This window comes from Tamandua tetradactyla, chromosome 4 (genome assembly GCF_023851605.1).
Source record: "Tamandua tetradactyla isolate mTamTet1 chromosome 4, mTamTet1.pri, whole genome shotgun sequence".
Lineage (NCBI taxonomy): Eukaryota > Metazoa > Chordata > Mammalia > Pilosa > Myrmecophagidae > Tamandua > Tamandua tetradactyla.
The window spans coordinates 9,551,829-9,573,141 of NC_135330.1; the positions used below are offsets into that span (position 1 = coordinate 9,551,829).

The 21,313-nt window shown below is 47.3% G+C and overlaps 1 protein-coding gene across 1 annotated transcript in view; it reads right to left on the minus strand.

Moving 5' to 3' along the window:
• The window catches only part of IQGAP3 (IQ motif containing GTPase activating protein 3), a 38,540-nt gene extending 19,293 nt beyond the window's left edge, over positions 1 to 19,247 (minus strand). The window contains exons 1-19 of the mRNA XM_077156476.1: positions 19,151 to 19,247; positions 16,789 to 16,876; positions 15,145 to 15,301; positions 14,404 to 14,481; positions 13,016 to 13,092; positions 12,149 to 12,216; positions 11,945 to 12,058; positions 11,539 to 11,717; positions 11,005 to 11,083; positions 10,257 to 10,420; positions 9,638 to 9,725; positions 6,497 to 6,660; positions 4,847 to 5,004; positions 3,362 to 3,483; positions 3,097 to 3,260; positions 1,634 to 1,724; positions 650 to 817; positions 414 to 553; positions 151 to 321 (exon numbers count right to left, since the gene is read on the minus strand). Of these exons, the coding sequence (XP_077012591.1) occupies positions 151 to 321; positions 414 to 553; positions 650 to 817; positions 1,634 to 1,724; positions 3,097 to 3,260; positions 3,362 to 3,483; positions 4,847 to 5,004; positions 6,497 to 6,660; positions 9,638 to 9,725; positions 10,257 to 10,420; positions 11,005 to 11,083; positions 11,539 to 11,717; positions 11,945 to 12,058; positions 12,149 to 12,216; positions 13,016 to 13,092; positions 14,404 to 14,481; positions 15,145 to 15,301; positions 16,789 to 16,876; positions 19,151 to 19,187 (2,307 nt within the window). The 5' untranslated portion in view covers positions 19,188 to 19,247. The remainder of the gene's footprint in view (positions 1 to 150; positions 322 to 413; positions 554 to 649; positions 818 to 1,633; positions 1,725 to 3,096; positions 3,261 to 3,361; positions 3,484 to 4,846; positions 5,005 to 6,496; positions 6,661 to 9,637; positions 9,726 to 10,256; positions 10,421 to 11,004; positions 11,084 to 11,538; positions 11,718 to 11,944; positions 12,059 to 12,148; positions 12,217 to 13,015; positions 13,093 to 14,403; positions 14,482 to 15,144; positions 15,302 to 16,788; positions 16,877 to 19,150) is intronic.
• Positions 19,248 to 21,313: the final 2,066 nt, after the last annotated feature.

Sequence of the window (21,313 nt, forward strand, 5' to 3'; positions counted from 1 at the left end):
GCAGCTCAGCTCAGGAATCCAGGCTGTTAACTAAATTCTTTAGAGGCTAAAAGGTCATCCTTCCTCTATTTAGCAAAAAGGCAGAAGGGTGGAAACTATAAGCTCAGATAAAACCAGGCCCCGAAGACGTAGAAAGCCAGAGCTTGCCACCTGGATCCTGATGATGGCCGGGAGCCGGGTTCTCAGAAAGTGGGAACGTTGGGCAAACTTGTGCCGAACCAGGAAGCCGCGGAGGCGAGCCTGGAGCTGGGTGACAAAGCCGACATTGGCCTTCCAGAGCTGTTGACGGTCATAGGCAGCAGTGACCTTGGTAACGGCTGACTGTAGAGGCAGGAGAGAGCCTGTGGTCCCCTGGTGGGTAGAAGTTTCTCCCACAGGGAATCCCCCATTTCTGACCCCCCTCCCTTGCCAACCTGAATCTCCTCCCAAGTCAGGTGGGAGGTGTTGAGGCAGCAGTCAGTGGGTGGCTCCCAGGTCCCCTGAAAGGTCTGCAGATGGAAGTAGTAGGCAGTACCATCCTTCAGATCATGCTGAACCCAGAGAGCTGTGTCCCCTAAGCAGAAACAAAGGTAAGCTGGGAAGATTCAGTGAAGACACAAGAGGTGGCCGGGGTAGACAGAGAAGAGGATGGATAGGCTAAAGCTGTTACCTGGCCGCCGCTTCTTTGCCATGGCATCTTCCAGGACTCGCTGGTAACCACTGGCACAGTCAGGAACCACCCCTCGGAGGGCCACAGTGGGGTTCCTTAACACCCACTCTGTCTGGGCTGCCTTGCCCTCCTTGATGGCCTGATTGATGGCAGCCACGCCAAGAGCCACTGACAGGGACAACAGGAGAGAGAAGTCAATCCCTCCCTTTGAGCACCTCCTACAGGTCCCATCCTAGTCACTGGAGAGGGAGTCAGAGGAGAACAACAAAAAATATCCATCTGATGGAAGAGATAGGAAGGATGCAGGCATAGCTGATAAAAAAGCTTGCAGGTGTGGTTAGAGGAAAAGGTAGCGGTCAAGGAAGGATTCTTGGAGCTGGGCTGGAGTTGGTAAAAGGAAAATTTAGCTTAAAGGCAGGCTATGGGTAGTGAAACTCAAGTCATATTTCTTAGGAAGAGAGTCCAAGAATTGGGAGTGTTTGATGCTTCCAGTACTCACAGACAGAGGGACTTCAGACACTGAGACCGAATGCCAGCAAATACCCCATACCAGAGCACCAATGTCTGTTTGTCCTGATTCTGACAATTTTCCCTTAAAATTTCTTCCAGCCCCTCTTCTCCCACTCTCAAGACGAAACATTCTTAGCCAGAGTTGATTGTTAGAAGCCAAACTCAGGCTACCAGCAGAAATGGGATGGGTTTTTGACCACCACTTGAATTCACATGCTCACACTGCAGGGAATGTGCCTGCCAGAAGGCACAGAAGGAGGCTGTGGGTGGACTGTGGACTCTCAACTCCTGAGCCTTTCCTGTTGAGCTGACTGCTGGGAAATCCATCCCATGGTCTAAGTAGCAATCCCCCTTCTCTCTGATTCCAGCCTGACTTCTCACCGAGCTTGAAAGGGAGGGAGAGGTGACCAGGAGGGCTACTTGATTATCTGGGCTCCTGCTGAGCTCTCCCCTCCTCCCCTCCCCGAGGTTTACTTCTCTGAGCTGTGTCTGTGTCCTGGTTGGCTCTGATCACTCCCTGGCGGATCTCTTCCAGCCACAGCACAGCTCCAGGATCTCCTGTCACCTGGCAAATTGAGAGAGGTGGGAAAAGACGAGACCCCAGACTCGTCTCCCCGCTTCCAGGACCAGCTGCGCGTGGGAACAAAACTGCAGGCAGACGTTGGGAGCGGCAGGGCAGCAAGCCTCACTCCCCTCTCCCTGCCTCTGTTCAGGCAGGCCTTGTAGCTCCTCAGACTGTGGCCACGCACAGAAGGCTCTGACTTTTCGTGCCCTGCCTTCAGGCTGTCCCAAGCATCAACTCAGCCTGGCCACAGCACCTCCAGAACCCTGAGCTGGCTCCGTAAAGTCCCTGTATCCACCAGCACCCATCACCCTCTGAACAGCCCAGTTCCTGCCCTTGTGCCTCAGCTATGTCCCAGGGACGGCCCACAGTGGAGGCTCTACCTCCGGGCCTCCACTCCCATTTCCCCAAGCCTCAGTTCACACCTCCTCAGTCCTGAGCCTGACCCTGACCTTCACTGTCTCCCCCATTCCTGTTCCACACACCTCGACCACACGAAGGAGTGGGAAGATAATATGAGAACACGCGCCTAGTGAGTCTGTGCCTGGCACACTGTAAGACTGATAAACGCTAGTCCCTCCCTTACCTCACCCAATCCCAGACACTACTCCCTCCCAACTCTCCTCATCAGCAAGAGACTTTTCAAATTAACATTTTATTCAGCACTGCCTATGTACTAAGCACTGTTCCAAGTAATTTCTTATTAACACTTGTAAGGCACACAAAACAGTGCCTGACATAAAATGAAAACTCAATAAATGCCAGTCAGTATTACTGTCATATTATCACATTTAAACCCTATAACCATGAGAAAAGTTCATTATTATCACAAGTTGTAGATAATGAAACTCAGGCACAAAGAAGTTAGGTAACAAGTGTAGGGTCACAATGCCAAGAGGCAAACTGAATCCAACATCCTGGCCTCAACCACTCTCTATACTGCCTGATACTTAGGGCATTACAAGTTCAAAACTCTGTCACACGTTCAACTTACTGGATTTTTATCTCTGTTCTAGCAGGTATATAGCATTTTACAGAGAATTGATAGAGCTCACAAACATAAGGGATTTGCTCAAGTGTCATGGTTATTGAGTGTCTCTGGCTCCAAGACCTGTGTTCTTCCGAGCACAGGACCCACTATCCGCTCTGTGCTGGAGACTAGAGCCACCCAGCTCAACTGTGGGCCCTGGTTTCTCAGCCCTGGCGAAGGCAGCTACCTTCCCCCATCAGATCAGAAACGCTCCTGCCTCCTGCCCCAGGAACAGACTCTGTTCATCAGACTGGGGCTTTGCCAGGGTGTACACTGGGCATGGGCTCTGCCCACAGGAGATGTTCTGCCTGTTCTGGTAACCCTCCCAGCCAGCCTGAACCTCACCTTGGCCTTCTGCCTCTTGGCTGCCACGAGGTGGAGATGGTAGCGAGGGCCAACAGGGAGACTGATGTGGTCCAGGCCAGCCGCAGGGAGCAGCAGGGCGGTTAGGGTCTTCTCAGGGCTGCCCTGGTCTAGGGCCTCGTTGATAAGGGTGACCGCGAGGACCTCTGAGAATGAGAGATCTAGGTGGGCAGGTGTCCCCAGACTTCTGACTAAGGGACAGGGCTGCCACTTTAGGCTGTCTTCCCCGACTCTGGGCTTAACTCACGTTCCGTCTCTTCCTGGACTTGGGCATTGACCTTGCTCACGACGGCCTGCAGGTCATTCCAGCTCAGAAAGGCCCCATCCACTCCACGTATCTGTTGCAGCTTCACCAGGGCATCAAAGTAACTAGCGGCAGGGTGAGGGGGACCAAGGTGAGCAGCATGGGCAGGAGTCGGGGGCAACACCTGATATACGCCCCTCACTTGACCCCCAGGACAGCCTACCCTCTTGGTTCTTCTCTCACCTCACAAGTTGTTCTTTCTAAGCCTGCTTTGCTGGATCTTCCCTGACCTCTAACAATGGCACATCCAAAGGCTCTGTCTGCAGACCTCTTCTCTCCATACTTCCCAGGTGATCTCACCTAATCTCATGGCTCTAAACCCCTCATTCTAATAATTCCCAAAGTTACACCTCCAGCCCATTCACATATCCCAGCTGTCTCCTTGGTATTTCCATGAGAATATCTAATAAGCATCTCAACCCAAAATCTCAACATCTGCACTTCTGATTCCCCTAATCAACCTGCATCTCCTGCAGCCTTTCCTATCTCAGCAAATATTAACTGTAACCTCCTAGGTCAAAAATCTTGGCATTGCACTCAATTCCACTCTTATATCCCATTTCCACTACATGCCAAATCCCGTCTGTTCTGTTGTCAGAATATATTCAGAGTCCCACTCCCTCTCACCACCTCCACTGCTAGACCAACCCCTGTCACTTCTTGCCTGGATTACTCCAATAGCTGCCTAACAGGTCTCTCTGCTTCTTCCCTTGAACCCTCACAGTCAATTCTCAGCACAGCAGCCAGAGCAATCCTGTTAAAAGTAGGTCAGCTTGTCTCCCTCCTTGCTCCCTCACGTGGCATCCTTCCTCACTCAGAATAAAAGCCAGAGGCCTACACAGTCCGATCTCTGCTCCTCCATCTTTGCCTCCTCCAACTCTCCCTTCCTCACTCCACTCCACGTGCTTTTTGAACACATCAAGAAAGTATCTTTCTCAGATCTCTGTCCTCGCATAGCCTCATGGCAATCACACACACCTGTTAGGTCTCTCTCAAGAATGACCCCCTTACCAAAGAAGCCTCTAGAACCACACTATGTAAAATAGGAAAACCACCCCTATCATGTCCCCACCCTTCTTTCCCTTGTCCCTGCTCTATTTTCACATTAGCTCTTCCTCTCTTCTTATCCTTCTAATCATCTGACATATTTGCTTCTTGTCTGTCTCCCTCTACAAGCATGTAAGTTTGATGAGAGCAGACACTTTTGCTTTAGTCATGGCTGTTTTCCAGAATCTAGAATAGAATCTGGTACACGGATGGGTTCTCAAACATTTGCTATGAAAGAATGAATGAATGGAGAAAAGGGGGATGACTGTGAACTCACCTACTCTCAGGAAGAAACACGGTCCAAGGAACTATGCGTCTTGGCTACGTTGCCTCCACTTCCTTACCCCCACCATACCCAACATGTGGCTAAACCTTTCTCACCGCTGAGCATTCTCTCCTTCCACCTCAGCCAGGCCCATGGCAGGGTTCAGCAGGCTGCTCCAGAAGCCGCTGGTATCCCTGGCCTCCAGGGCCTGGTTAATCAGAACCACAGCTGAGAGCATCTCCACGGCCACAAAGAGCTCCTCCTGGCCAAGTTCCTATAACGGTGGGGGAAACAGTTCCCAAGAGGGCTGGTGAAGGGCCTGGAGGCCAGCCCTCCATCCTACCTCCAAGATTCTTGAATATCCCAGAGTCCCATCCCAAAACCCCAATGGCCTGGTTCATTTGCTAAAAAATAATCACACAATCCTTGAGAACACTTACTATGTGCTCAATGTATAAGTACTTCACATAAATTATCACTTCATTTTCATAACAAGTCAGTGACCTAGGGACTATAAATATTCATTCATTTCACAGATGAGAAAACAGAGGCTCAGAGAGCCTAGTCAAGAAATGTAAGTTATGTAATATTTCCCTTCTGATCCTGACTATTCACATTAGGAACTGCAATAGGCCCTGGGCACACAGGGATGAAGAGAAAGTGGGTATCTCCATTCTGCACTGCCACCCAAGAGGCCCTGCTCAGTTCCTCTCCTCCTTTTCAAACTTATGTATATTTGTTTCCTCTGTCTGAAGCACCCTTCCTCTACAAACAGAATGTTACTATTAATAAGAACGGTAACAACTAAAATTTAGATGAAACTCTGTGCTAGGCTCTTTTCTAAGCACATATGTTAACTCATTTAAAATTTTTTAAACTCATTCTCACTTAATTTTTAAGACAACCCTATGAGGTAAACATCTTAGTACCTCATTTTATACGTAAAGAAATTGAGGGGCAGAGAAGGTAAAGGACTTGCTTAAGATCAGCACTAGGAAGTAGAAGAGCTGGATTTGGACTTAGGCAGTCTGGCCCTAAAGCCCCCACCTCAGTCACTGTACTCGACCTCTAAGTATTCATTTTGGGCTTCCTTGGACTCTAGCTATCCATACGGGCACTGGTGCCCTTCCTAAGGGTCGTGCCCGTGCCCAGGCTGTGCCTGGAGAAGACGCCCTTTAATACCTCCTGCAAGGATCCTCTCTTCTAGGAAAACTTTCCAGATTGTCCCCAGCTCTGCTCCCTTCATTCCCCCAGTCTGAAGTCTTCCTCTATTTAGATCATCTACTCTTTCCTCACTGGGTCTCTGTCTGGACCCTCAGGTGTGCTGTAAGTCTTCCAACAGACTGGGAACTCCCTGAGGGAGGGCCCTATCACCCTATTGCTAGAGAGGATGTATGGATTGGGGTGGAGTGGGACAGCAGAGTGGTTACAAGGGTTTCTTGTATAATCACTCCCAGCCCTGTCAGTTATAGCTGCATTAAGCACGTTACTTAACAATTGAATCTCTGTTTTGACATCTCTGAAGTAGAAATAATAAGTCTTACCTTATTGGGTTATTTCAAGGACTAAATCAGTGTGTACAGCTGTGCTTGATCAAGGGTACTGGTGATTACAATATGCTCAGGAAGGCAAGGATGGTAGCCCCCCTTCCCCTAATTTCTCGCAGTGTCTAAGGGTACCCTCAGAGGCTGCTCTGGATTGACTGCCCTGATCCCTCCAGCAGCTCGGGAGCCCCAAGAGCTGGACTCGCCATTTTTACAGCTTACCCCTTGCTGCTGTCTCTGGAGCACAGCCAGCTCTTTCTGGTACACAGCTGCAGCAAAAGGGTACACTAGAGGCAACTGGGCCTCAGGGCACATCAGCTCCTTCACAGTGTCAGCCTCCACTCCTTTCTGGATGGCGCTGTTGATCCGTTGCACAGCCTGGAGCACTGCATGGGAGGAGGGAGAAAGGCTATACAGGCTAAGCCTTCAGTGCCATCTCCACTTTCCTGGTCAACTCGGCTCTGCTAGGAATCGCTGGGGAAAATGGCTTTGTAACTGATCTTTTTTTTTTTTTAATTTATCTTATTATAGTTTTTATTTTTTTTTTAATTTTTTAAAACATAACAACATACAAAAACGAACGTTCTTACCATATGATCATTCCATTCTTGGTATATAATCAATAACTCATAATATCATCACATAGTTGTATATTCATCACCATGATCATTTCTTAGAACATTTGCATCAATTCAGAAAAATAAAAAGAAAAAAAAACTCATACATACCATACCTCTTACCCCTCCCTTTCACTGATTGCTAGTATTTCCATCTACTCAATATATTTTAGCCTTTGTTTCCCTATTTCTTTTCTATACCCTTTATCACTCCCTTTCATTGATCACTAGTATTTCAATCTACTAAGTTTATTTAATGTTTGTTCCTCCTATTATTTATTTATTTTTAATTCATATATTTTACTCATCTGTCCATACCGTAGATAAAAGGAGCATCAGACACAAGGTTTTCACAATCATACAGTCACACTGCGAAAGCTGTCATTATACAATCATTCTCAAGAAACATGGCTACTGGAATACAGCTCTACATTTTCAGGCACTTCCCTCCAGCCTCTCCAATATACCTTAACTAAAAAGGTGATACCTATATAATGCGTAAGAATAACATCCAGGATAACCTCTTGACTCTGTTTGAAATCTCTCAGCCATTGACACTTTATTTTGTCTCATTTCTCTCTTCCTCCTTTTGGTCTAGAAGGTTTTCTCAATCCCTTGATGCTGAGTCCCAGCTCATTCTAGGATTTCTGTCCCACGTTGCCAGGAAGATTTATACCCCTGGGAGTCATGGCCCACATACAGAGGGGGAGGGCAATGAGTTTGCCTGTCATGTTGGCTGAGAGAGAGAGGCTATATCTGAGCAACAAAAGAGGTTCTCTGGGAGTGACTCGTAGGCTGAATTTTAAGTAAGCTTAGCCTATCCTTTGTGGAGATAAGTTTCATAGGAACAAACCCCAAGACTGAGGGCTCAGCTATTGCTTTGGTTGTCCCCACTGCTTGTGAGAATATCAAGAATTCTTCACATGGGGAAGTTGAATTTTCTCCCTTTCTCGCCATTCCCCCAACAGGACTTTGCAAATACTTTTTTATTCACTGTTCAAATCACTTCTGGGATTTATCGGGGCATCACTCTGGACAAACCTACAAACTCTCATGTCCTACTAAAGGTTCCATGCACTTATGGTGTTCAATTAAACTGTCCACATAAGTTATATTAGGAAATGCACTAGTCAAATTATAAATTTTGTACCAAATAAACATTTTTTGCTTTAGTCTTTCACATAAGTTAAAGTTTTTAAATATGCATTTTTGTAACTGATCTTAACAACTGGTCTGCTAGGTTCAAAATGTTTCTAAATGTTTAGTAGGAAAAGGGCTGGGTTGCTTTAAGAAGAGGCTACGTAATAGAAGCAATTTGTCGGCCCAGAAACTGAGTAGCTCAGCTTGTAATGCAGAGTGGCTGTCATGGCAGAAATGAGTTCCTAAGGTGCTGAGCACAAGAGTGACAGGTGGCCATGGAGTGTAACTAAGATGAGATTAATCAAGGGGCTTCAGGGACCAGACCCTGACCACAGCACAGAGGAACAGGGAGCTAGCTTCAAGGTAGAGCCATTTAGGCTGCAAAGGAAGGGAGCGAATTATGAGGGGCTATGGTAAATCAGTATACTTCTAGTTTTCAAAGTTTTCAAACATTGGGGCTTATCAAATGCCAAGCAGATATGGTCATTTGGCATCGGGGGTACCCAATTTACAAGGGAGAAATAAAGATACAAAAAGACCTACAGTGCACTGTAAACTGTGGTCAGTTCTACGTTAGAGGTACTTCCCCACCCTCAACATGCTGTGGTGGTGCAATGGAGGAGGGATTTTGGCCGAGTGAGAACAGAAAGGCTTCACAGAGATGGAAGCTTTTGAGACAGGTTTTGGATGATGCCGTCTCCTGCTTTTAGCAGATGAACATATGAGAGAAATGTAATCTAGGGGACCAGAGGCTTGCAGATAGGAAAAGCTGGGGGTCAATCAAAGAACATATTTGAGTGGACTGGTCGGACTGTGAACAAAAGGGATGGGGAAGAACTCTGGAAAGGTCTGATCTGCCAGGGCCAGGAAATAAGACTAAAATCTAGAATAAATAATGAAGGCCACATGAAGATCTGAAGATGTTCAGCAGAGAACAGATCAGATCTGGGCTTTAAGAAGATTATTCTGGCAAAAACAAGCAGGAATGAACCGAGCTGATAAGGCAAGCAACTAGCTAGGAGTGGAATGGGAGCTCCTGTTCGCCAGGGTCTGAAAGTTCTGTCAGACAACGGTAAATGGTTACTGAGCAACCTCAAAACCTGACAGCAAGTCAAGACTGAGCCAAGCACTTGCAGCAGGCCTAGTGCTCACAGGTTACTGTGTGTGCCTTGGTGCTCTATTTCTCTTCATTCCTGTGATACAGATTGATCCCTTTAGATGAGACAATTACTAACTCACATTCTTTTAATCAAGAATTCTATTTGTATACAATATTTTTAAGGGAAACTGAGTTGGATCATGAGTTTCTTTTTTAACCTTGGGAATCTCTATGTTTCAGAAACCCAAGGAACTCAAGCAGGTTGAAATTGTCAAAATAACAGGCAAAGTAACTAGAAAGAAACTGCCTGCTCTGAGGAGTCTCTAAGGCCTTGATGAACTTATCTGTAGTGTCTCTCCACATGGCCAGGAATATGGCAGACTACGTGAAGGGAGAAGTCCCTTGCCAGGTTAGGAAATTGGGTAGCAGTTTGCATTGTCCTACACAAAAGCCAGCAAAGGGCCAGTGATAAAGCCAAGCCGGTCCTCAAGCCTCGGAATGACTTACTGGCTTGTTCCTGGTCACCCTTCATGTTGGCTGCAGCCACACCAGCCTGGACCTCCTCTTTTTCCAGAAGCTCTATCAGACCCAGCTCCTGGAAGAGGGAAGAGATGTCTTAGAAGGGGTTTCTTCCAGGGACACACTCTAGGAGTCACCAGCAAGAGCTCCCAGATCCATCCAGCCACCCACTCTCAACCTACCTCTCTCCTTTAGACAGATTAGCCTGGCCTACCCATCCTTATTAACCCATCTCTAACCTCTAGCTCTCTTTCACCTAGCAAACATCTGAGATAACAACATACGCAATAAAAATAGAAAAGGTATAAAGGAGAAAGTCAACACTGTTGAAAATAAGATTTCTAAAATGAAACCCAAATTCCTCTATATGGGAGCACATCACTGCCTACTTGACTGCCCCTGGGTTGCTACCAGGCAATCTGAGAAACTCTCAGAAGGCAGAAGCCAATCAGTTTAGTCCATTAGGCTTGGGAGTGACTTAACCATTTAAACATGTAGTTAGCATGTACCTACTGAATACAAAAAACTGCCAACGGTGATGGCTGAACAAGAGGCCCTCTCCAACCCTATAGCCAGACAGAGGAGGTAGCAAATAACAGAGTCTAACCTGTGCTTTCTGCTCTCTGTCTGAGCTCAGCTGTTCCAGGTACCAGTCAGCAAAGTCTCTCCTCACTCCCCGCAGGCCCAGGGCAGGGTCTTGAAGGGCCTTAAGTAAGGCCCCAGGGCTCTGTCTTTCCAGGGCGTCATCAACAACTTCTAGAGCCCCATGGACTGAAAAAGGCCAAGACCCCATAAGGGACAGTGTGAGAAAGTCACCTGTCACCTTCCCCAGCCCAGCCCTAAAAATCCGTTCTCTTTCTGCCTGTTCAGAATTACCCTATCCCTGCCCCATGTATTCTCAGGGCCCATTTGGTTCAGTCCAAATTCTTCAGCTTGGTCTTCACAGTCATTTCCACCTCACTACCCCAGACACTGAGGATATCCTGACTGAAGCAGGTAAATGCCCACCCTATCCTGCCTTGATCTCCTACCCCCCATCCATCCTCCACTCTCCCTTCTCGAACAACCCCAGTCCAACAGCCTCTCAGCACTAAGAACTGAAACTCTGTCCCTGAACTCTCCACGGATTTCCATTCAAACAGAAGCCCTCCTGACAAGGACTACTTCTGCTCGTGTCACTGACAGCAAGAAAGTAGAACACAGAAGGCCTTGACTCTGAAGATTTCCTGCAACAAAGATTGGCCCAAGTGAGGGCATGAGGTCTTCTGGCCTGAGAGAAGCCACCCCCAAATCTCCCAGTGCAGGAGTTTACCCTAAGAGCACTCCCTCAACCCCTCCTGGCTTATTTTTCTTACCATTGACATGGTTGATGTTGCCCTGGATTTCAGCCTGAGTTAGGCAGCAGTCATAGATGTCCTGGCTTTCTCCATCATCCTGCAAAGACAACTTTGAAAGAGGAACCTGGGAAAACTAATTAAATCTTCTTCTCCTACTCTTTCCTCCTTATATAAATTTCTTTTACTGGCGCCCTTCTCAAGGCCATAAGTCAATCTGTTAGGAAAGAATTTGGGGAAATCAAGGTGTTCAATTCCCTGGCACCGACACAGTTAAGCCAAACCAAACTTTGGAATGTCTTGTCCAATCTCACTCAGTTCTACATCCTAGAGCCTCTCAACCCTCCCTGAAGATCCATCCCCAAGAGCTCCTTCTCTGGTCTCTCATTATCCTCCTCAGTTCCTTTCCCAAGTCTCTAATACAACCGACAAGTTATAATTTCTCTAAACAACTTTGGAACCTAGAAACAGAATGGGGCAAAGAGGAGTCCTGTTTTCACTCCAGATTTTCCAGGCCACTCAGATTTTCGACCCCTACACAAGTCTCCTCCTTACATGGTTCCTGGCATTGGCAGCCTTCTCCATCTTGGCCTGGGCCAGCAGCTCCTGGTAGATGGCTGCCAGAGGCTCTCGGAGATTCCCCAGAAGGGCACTGGGATTCTTCAAGGCAGTCAGTGTGTCCTCGACCACCCCACGTTCCACGGCTTCATTGATGGCAAGAACAGCTGCATGGACTGGAAGAGGGCACAGAAACAGGTCAGGAGGCCAGAACAAACCCCAGCTCAGAACACAACCAGCTGCAGCCCACTCTGAAATCATCCTTTTCAATCTGCAGGCACGACCAGACAAACCAGGTAGCCTAATGGCCTTGCCAGGGCCAGAACCCACCTGAGGGCTGTGCGGCTCAGAGACCCCCATATTCATTGAGCCTAACCCTGGCAGGGCAGAGCCCCATCCCTACCTGCAGCCTCATCCACTGAAAGCTCATTAGCCAGGATGCCCCCGATCTTGCTGAAGGCAGGCAGCTGGAGGCCGTATTTGGCCAGTTCAGAAGCCATGTTGCTGAGTTCCTCAGCTGCAGTGATAATACACATGCCCTTCATTAGTTCCAGAACCCCCAAGACCCTGCCCAGACAGTGATGGTTGAGGAAGGATCTGGGCTTACCTGTGAATTTGACTTTCCCATATAGATCATGTATCTGAGGGGCCAATCCCAGCCGGAAGAGGAAAAGACTAGGAAAGAATGGAAGGCATTGGAAAGCACTGGGGCCTACTCATTTCAACCCTCTACCCATAATGGATTTGCAGGAGTTACTATGCAGACCCAGAATGAAGACCACCTAGTACCTGCCCTCAAGTCACCCTCAATCCATAGGGAGAAATGTTACTGTAAATCAGCATGAAGCAAGTACCACAGAAGATAGATAAGATGCTGTGGGAGGACTGGGGGGATTGGGGAAAGCTTCACAGAAAAAGTTACATTGCAACAGCAGGTCCTTGGATGGAGACAGGATAAGAAGGGTGTAGTAAGCAGAGACCTGCTTAGTTAAGGCACAGAAGCATGAAAGGACATAGGGAATGAAGTGAGGAAAAAATGAGGTGATGGACACAAGGAATTGGCCCATCACTTTCTATGGTGTAAATAACAGGGTGCTGATGGCTGGCAGAGAGGAAGACCAACAGCCTTAACCGTTCATAAGAAGGAACTTGTGCATGACACTCCTGATGTGTCCTGTTCTGATTCCTGTGTACTCCAGTAACAATCTGAAGACTATCCTGCCACCTTCCTGCCTCTGCTACTCTCCCTGCCCTTTCCCTCCACTCATACGAGTCACACATAATAGGCACATTAAGTGTGCACAAACATGCACACATAAATCTAAACATGACTATATAAATCTAAAATCCACTCTCCTGAGAAGTGCTCCTTATGGTCTACCCTCTGTCCTTCCCACTGCAACGCTTGTTGCTGGTCATCAGTGGTTGCATCCACCAAGAGAAATCTGAACGACAAAAGTTTGGGATCTCTCACCTGAGAGCATGGATGCAGTAGATCACACGGGGCATGTTCTTCTTGTCATAGATGTCTGTGGTCTCCGGGAAGAAGGTCTGGAGGGGAAACCAGCAAGTTACTGAAATTGGAGACCTTTAAGCAGGACCACATATAGAAAGAGGGAGCTGAGAAATGAGTCTTCCCCTCCGAACTGGGGGTGTGTGTTTATTGCTTGGGGCATCTAGGTCAGTCTCCCTAACCACTTCCAGTCAACCCAGGGTAAATGAAAGGCACTGGGGACACACACTGAGCCAGGATTCTGCCACAAACACAGTCATAGCATGCCCTGCATTAAGTAAACACCAGACAAGGTTACCCAGGCTACAGAATGCAGAGCACATCTTCCAGGAGAAACAGGCCTCCTAGTCATCCTATAAACATAGTAAATCTGTACCCCTAACTTCAGAGTCTCTTCAGAAGGGTGGCATGCTGGGGAGCTGGCCCTGTTCTCCCAGAGGGTCCACCAAGGCATAAATGACCAAGGACCACAAAGGGGTTAGGGTGTCTCATTCCTGCCTCCAAGCTAGAAGGCCTCTGATCAATGCAGACCCCTCTGGGAACTAAGGCACTGCAGCCATGACTTCCTATGCCACCTAGCAATTGTAATGAGGTCTAACCACAATACATCTTGGTTACATTTCGGTTCATAACAAAGGATCAACTAAAGGGACTTCAAAGTGTTCCAGTCCCACAGAGGGCACATGGCCCTCTATTGATCCTGCCTCCCACCAAAACGTCTTTCTTTACTGCTGTTTCACCTTACAGTTCCCTTCTATAGTGATGAAAAGCAAAGCAAAAAGAAAGCATACATTGTAGAATCCTTTGTATAGCTTGTATAGTTCTTTACAACTCACAAAGAGAATTCACACAGATCATTTGATCCTCCTGTCAACCTCACAAGGTCAACAGGACAGGGATTACTATCCCCATTAAACAGATGAGAAACAAACTGAGATTCAAAGCGTGAGAAGACATACAGCTTGTATTCAATTTGAGACTTGGGCTCAGACTTCCAACTTGAATTCTCCCACCTAAGAATGGGGTGCACCTTTGCTTCACGCTGTAGAGTTGTGGTGGAGAGAAGGCTGGCCAATGAGCCCTTCCCCTCTCTCCTGCATTACCCAGGGGCTTTACTGCATAATGGGAGCAGCATAATTCAGGCCAGGGTGCCTTCATCTCCTTCTACCCAAGAAGAAAGTGGAGGCAAAGACCAAGTGACCAGGTTCAAAGACATATAGCCCAAGGAACTGTTTTCTTAGATTAAGCTACTTTAGAAGACACATGGAGATTCAGGGAGATAAAATGGGGGAGAGGGGAAGGGCTGATGAAGAGTAAGGATAAACCCCAATCTGTGGGCTCAGGGTTACCGAAGGCAGACCGATGTGGGATATTGCAGAGAGCCAAAAGTTGATGTTGTCTGTGTGGCGGAAATGCAAGCCGGTTGCCTGAAAGGAAAGGAGAGAAGAGAATGTTTCTACAGTTCTTAGGACTCCCTATGGACAGAGCCAGATCCCCAGAGAACTTGGGGATTCAGGGGTAGGATGCAAAGCCAGACCCTGCTTCTCCCATTCCCCCACCCCACCCCAAGACAGAGACACATACAGAAAAAAAACACCAGGAACAAATGACCCAGCTGGATTTTTGGGAAGGATTGCACAAAGATGGGCTCAACAATCCAGTAAGGTTTCCCAGAAAAGGGTAATCCAGAGCTGGGATGGGAAAGAAAGGAACGCTGGGCTGGCTAGAGAATAAGAAGGGGGCAGCCTGACAGGAAGTACTCTCCAGGCATCAAAGCCTATAAACCTCTGGGCACGGACTGTGGGTAGAAAAGTCTGCTTGGCAGCTCTCATATCAGGGGCATCTCAAAGTTCACCTAGCAAGCACCCCTTGTTACTAAGGACAGCACACCCACCCAGTTGGGAGGCATTAACTGACACGTGTTGTCCCAAGGCAGTTATTCATAGCATCCCTTTCACCCTCAAAAGTGTCTAGGTTTGGACAATAAATTATATGGTCACCCTACCCTCATAGCTTAGAGGAGAAAAGGCAGTTTGGAGGAACAAAGTAAAAGGTGGGCCCCTCCTAAAGAGATGTCCTTTATTCCCCACCTGGTATCGCAGCTGCTCCACGTCATAGATCTTCTTCAAGGAAACCACAGAGGGTGCAAAACAATGCCCTAGCTTGGCCAGCAGCACTCCGTTGCGGAGGCTCTCCTCCAGCTCCACTGGGGAAGGCAGCTCCTCCTTCAGGCAGGCCTCCATCCAGCTGAGGACATGAGAGCACTTTCTCACCCACTCTGGCAGGCTACAGAACTTCATTCTAAACCCAGGATCTGCTCCCCTTCTCTCCCCCTAAGCAACCCTGATCTTTCCCTGCCTCCTCTTCTTGCCCTATCCCCAACTATCCTCTCTGGGCATTGCTTGGCTGTTCCCACCTTCTCCCCAGCAACCCCAAACACATGGATTAGCCAACCCTCAGCCCTACCCACCCCAAAAAGTCTTCTCAGGCAGATCCTGACCCCTGTCCATCTTCAGTGGCTTAAACAGGCCTTTATTCTGTCACATAACATAACTTCTCACTCAGTCTGGTTACGCATTTGACTCCTGAATCTGCTCACCTCCCCCACTGCACCTCTCTGAGCTTTGGTTGCCTAATCTGCAAAATGAGGATAACACTACATCAGTTAGCAAATGCCAGGATCACTTTGAATATAAATGTAAAAGTTTTATCATTATTGATGGATGTATGAGGAAGAGAATAAGGGATCCTCAGACAGGTCTCCAAATTTCCCCTACATAATGGGGAAATACAGAAATATATCTTATTCCAAAGAAAGAACCAGTCACTCCCTGCTACATGCCTCTCCTACCACAAATATTTCTTGTCTGCTCCTATCCACTTTTTTTTTGAGAGCATTAAAAATATACTATTGATTAAAAGGAATAATGAAGCATTTATCCTGCCTTTCCTGGGTAAACTGAATTTCAGAGTAACCAAACAGTCCTAAGAGAATGAGGGAAAATTCTTTTGTAGAAAAAAATTTCAGCTAATAAATATAGAAGAAACATCAGAATTAGAAAATAGTCATTTTGCAACCTCTAATAAAAATGGATTCTAGTGACAATCAACAACAGATGAAGGCATGAGCTGAAAGGTTAATGGGGAATTTTACAATGTAGAAGCCAAGTTGTTATCACCTGAACCACTGGATGAGACTTAGTACCACTAAGGTACAACAAGCAGACACTGAGTTCCTCCTGATGAGATGCAATACAAGTCAGTGACATAAAGAACTGAAAAGTGGGGAAGGGGGGCTGCTTTAGATTAGACTTAAGGGGCATAATAACCAAATGTAATAAGTGAACTTTTTTAGATCCTTATTTTAATAAGTTGACTACAAAAATAGATTTTTTTAGATAATCAGGGAAATTGGAAAAAGAGCCTGGTATTGATCTTCCAAGGAATTACAGGTAATTTCATTATGGCACTGTGGTTATGTAAGAAAATATTCACATATTTTAAATTATGGCATTTAATTGAAATGGCACTGTGGTTATATAAGAAAACATTCACATATTTTAGAGATATATGTTGAAATATGCATGGGGATAATAGGGGGCAATATTTAGGATTTGCTTAAAAAAAAAAGAAGAAGCTATTTTAACTTTCCTTTTCCCTCATCCTCTTGGATTTGCTTTGTGGGCAAACGTCTAGGGCAGCCAGGGTGGGAAAGGGGCAGCTCCTGCACTCACCGCTTGGCTTCCTCCAGCCGGCACAGGTACTGATAGGCGACGTTCTGCCGCCTCTGCTCGTCCATCTCCTCAGCCGTGAGGCGCTCATCTGTGGAGTGAGGGGATAGGGTTGATGAAGGGAACATTGCACAGGAGGCCACAGCACTGAAACCTCTTTTTAACAGAAATTCCCTGCTCAGAGACTTGACACATCTCCATTTGTCCTCCCCACTCCTTGCAGGATGCTCCTGCCTCTGACCTTCCACCCTCATCCACCAAAGCTACCCAAGCAGCATCCTGACCTCTCTACCTTGTAACACAGAGATTCCTCCTGTATTGGCTCCTTCCCCTCCCTCCAGCCATCCTGTCCTCCCCCTTCTTCCCAAGTCTATCTCATAGCCCACAGTCCTTCGCTCAGCATCTCCCAGTAGGGAGCTCCAGAGCACTCCCTGATTGGAAATTTAGCTCCTTATCTTAGCCCTACTTAGACTTGAGTTCTCCAAGATGTCATCCTCCTTGGTTATTCAATCAGAGGGTAGATAAAAAGAACTAACTAGGATTCATCATTTAACAGCCATTCATTCATTCAATATCTTCTATATGTCAGGCACTGAGCTAGTGGACTCCCATTATCAAGAAATACAAAGATTATTGGAAGAGAATAAATGTAAATGACTCCAATTTAATAGATGATTTTACATTCATTAGTCTATAGAAGCAGCAGGGGAGGCAAAGGATTCTGCCTATGAAATAGGTCTTAAGGGAATGAACAGGGTGAAAAGGGGGAAACGACAGTTCAACACAGAAATGATGTGAAAAAAGGTCACCCACTTGGAAGTCAGGAGAAGGACAAAGACAACTAAAAAAAATCATAAAGGCATCTTGACTTTCCTTTTTAGTACAGGTCACCTAAGGAGGAAAATAATCTCCAAGCTGAACAAAATGCAAATAATACTCTGACACCCAAACCCAAGAATAGAGAATCACATGAGACAGGACTTAAACTCTCTGCCCTTAGCCATAGGCTCCCTTCACCCTACTCCCTCCTTCTCTTCCCCATCTCTCTCTTCTTAAGGGAGACAACAACAACAACAAAAATCCAACAGATACAATGATAGAAAGCTACATACACATCCCGCCAAAAAATAAAATGAGAGGGCTTGAAAGAGACGGAGCTTAGTCAATCTGTCTTTGACTCAGACTCAATGTAATTCCCAATCTTTGTACTAGCTCATCATAGCCTGCAATCTGATTTGAGAGAGGGGATAAGGCTTATTTGAACTGGCAACTTAGCAAGGTTTTAACAAATAAAATACAAAACATCTCCACATTCATATTTGAAAGAACCGGCTGACCACAGGAAATCCATCAGTTCCTCCAAGAGGATGTACAAGGAACAAGTGTTGGTACTAAGCATGGAAAATAATCAGTAAGTAAGTGACATCACCTTAGAGTTATGAGACTGTTGAGATGGATGGGCGGAACTGTACACACACACACACCCCTTTTCAAAAAAAAAAAAAAAAAAAACCAAACCAAACCAGTCTTTCTGCCTCGCTCAGATCTGGAACTAGCTTTCCTTCAACAGATTGTTGAACTTTGCAATTTGAACCCTGATGGAGAGGAAGGAGGGAGTGGAGAAAGGAGCAGGGTTTGCCATTCATTCAGGAGGTGAGATGGAAACATTCTCTGTCTCCCATCCGTTCGATCCGTTTCTTTCTTTCTAAAGCAACGTTTCTGATGGTGTGGTCCATGAACTACCTGTATCAGAATCACCGGGGGTGGGGAAGAAGCACACTAGTACTTGTTATAAATGTAGATTCTGGGTCTGAATCTATGCCTATTAGAGCTGAAGCTCTGGGATAGTAAATGCAGATTCTGGGTCTGAATCTGTCTTTTAGAGCTGAAGCTCTGGGATAGTATCACCTACAAGCTTCGTAGGTGATTCCAGCACCCTAAAGTTTGAGAGGCATTGTACCAAAGCTGCATCTCAAGGCCCAGGAACCCCCGAGGTGTCTATGGGCGTTCTGGCCCCTAGTAGCGCCCGCAGGTACAGTGGCCAGCAATAACTGCTGAATCTTAAGGAGCCATCCGGGACCATCTACATTCTCCCGGCCCCGGAGTCCCAGAACTTAGGAAAGAGGAATAAAGCTCCGTCTAAGCTTTGAAGCGCAGCAAAGACGTCAGGGGACGTTTCGCCGCCCAGTCCTAGCCCGGCGGGCCGGCGCCCGCACTGAACGCCCGTCCTCACCAAGCACGACCCGGCCGCTCCCGGCCCGGCCAACCCCGCGCTCCGCCCCCCGCCCCAGCCTCTCCCGCGACGGCCGAGCCCCCGACAGTCGGCACCGCTGCTAGCCCCTCCTCGGACCCTTCCGGTACTCACAGACGGTCCGGCCCGGCCCGGCTCCTCGCCCCTCCATGTTCCCTCTTCTTTCAGGTTTGAATCTCCCGCCGCTGCGGCCACCGCCCCTCACCGCAACCCGGTCGGTCAGGGCACTTCCGGGCCGCGCCGCGGGGCCCTCTGGGATTTGTAGTCCAGGCCGCGGAGCGCCGGAGCGAGGGGATCACCGGGGAGCGTCCGGTCGCCGCGCTCTTCCAGGCTCTTCCTTGAGTTGCTCCTTCGCCCCTAACTGCCTTATTTCCAGCAGCCCTTACCCTTGCCGCTTTTCCTTCCTCTGTCATTTCCACCTAGAATTCCCGTTAACCCCTGCGCTGCTGCCGGTAGGACCCCTGGGTCCTTCTAAGGTTTGAGGTTCTCGTGGATGCTTGTAGGAAGCTGGGTGGTGTAGAGATAAATAAGCGCAATTGATGTTCCAAATAAGTTTGCTGCTCTAGAATAGAATAAGTGATAGACATGTAGTCAAAGAAATTAGAGGTGAGTGGAGTACAGAGGGAGGGAGTAATTGCAATGATTAAGAACAGTGAAGGACAGGGAAGACTTCCTGGCCAAGGTGACCGCTGATTTGGGTCGAAAAGTGAATAGGAATCCATCAACCTGAAGGAGAGGAGCATCCCAGTCAGTGGAAATAGCGTACTCAAGAGCAGGGAAGTGAGTTCAGGAAATTAAAAATCCACTCAGTTTCCTTGGAGAGCAAAGCTCAAAGAGGGAGAGGCGGGAAGCTAGCCTGGTGAGGCACAGGGCCAGATCCTGCAGGGAACCGTTGGGCACCGCGGAAAGGTAGCTAAGATGTGGTCTAGGGAGCAGCCACCGGCCAGAGAACACTTTAGGGATAGGTCAGAGCCAGATTTATATTTTAGAAAAATCCCTTTTGCAGCAGCAGTGTGAGAGAGGTGAGGCTAGGTATGGAGACCAATTGTGAGACTTGCAGGAGCACAGGTGGGGGATAATAAGGGCCTGGACTAATAAAAATAATTATAAAAACAACTGTACTGAAAAATATTTTTTAGAATATTAACTGATGGGCTTCCCCCATCTGCCATTTCTCCTTTTGTCCTTCCCCCAAAACCCCATTTCAGCAGCTAGGCAGCCTAGGCACATAGCCTCAGGGGAGAAATGTGAAGCTTCAGAAAAGATCCAAACCTAAAACCTTCAGAGGAGCAGAGAAGATTCTGCGCTGAGACAAAACTTTTTGGGAGAACAGAAGTTCCCTTAAAGACCAGGAGAGATTCCCCTTTGCCCTCCATTAGCTGCTATAAGTAGAGAGAGTCTAGATTTTGGTGGCCCTAGCAATAGGGGTCTTGCTCTCTGCTTCCTGGGAAGCCCCTCAGGAGCACAGGACCTGAGCCAGGCAGATGTGCCCTTAGACAGCTATGCAGAAATTCCCAACCCAGCCTGAAAGGAAGTACCTGGATGAATTATTTTCCTCTTCTGCTTGGGATGATGGTCCCTGGGCCTAAAAGGGCCAGGTAGATGTAGAGGAATTGGGGGATACCTTTGTGCCTAGAAAGCCAGGGACCACATGGGCCATCACTCTCAAGTCTTGGCATAACATACCTCCCCACCTTGGACTGCACCCTGCAGAAAAGGAAGGGGCAAACCCCTAAGCTGACCACACATTGTTTCCACCATCCCAGTAGAATAGGAGCTTGAAATAGAAACTGAGTTGAGTTAAAGGAAAAAAATAGGGATGCATTTCTCACATGCCATATTATGGACCAACTTTTCCCAGCTCCATTGATCCCAAAGACACAACATCAACATGTATTGATTGAGTGTTTATTATATGCCAAATACTGTATTTAACATCACATTACAAAAGCCACCTTATTTAATTTTCATAATACAGATGAGGAAAACTGAGGCTTAGAACCATCACACAGCTAATAACTGGTAGAGTCAAGATTCAAACTCAGATGGTCCAACTGCGAGCTTGAGTTCTTAACCACTATATAGTATACCACCTCCAAGGCCATGGCTATGAAACTGCGGAAGAGAAAGTAGAGGCAGAGAGAGAGATTTCAGAGGTAGAATTAATGGGACAGAGCCAGAAGAGAGGGAGGAGTAAAGGAGGGCTCCCAGGTTACTGGCATAAGAGACTGGGTTGGTGGTTGACCAACTAGCACTGGGAAAATAGGAAGGGTAGAT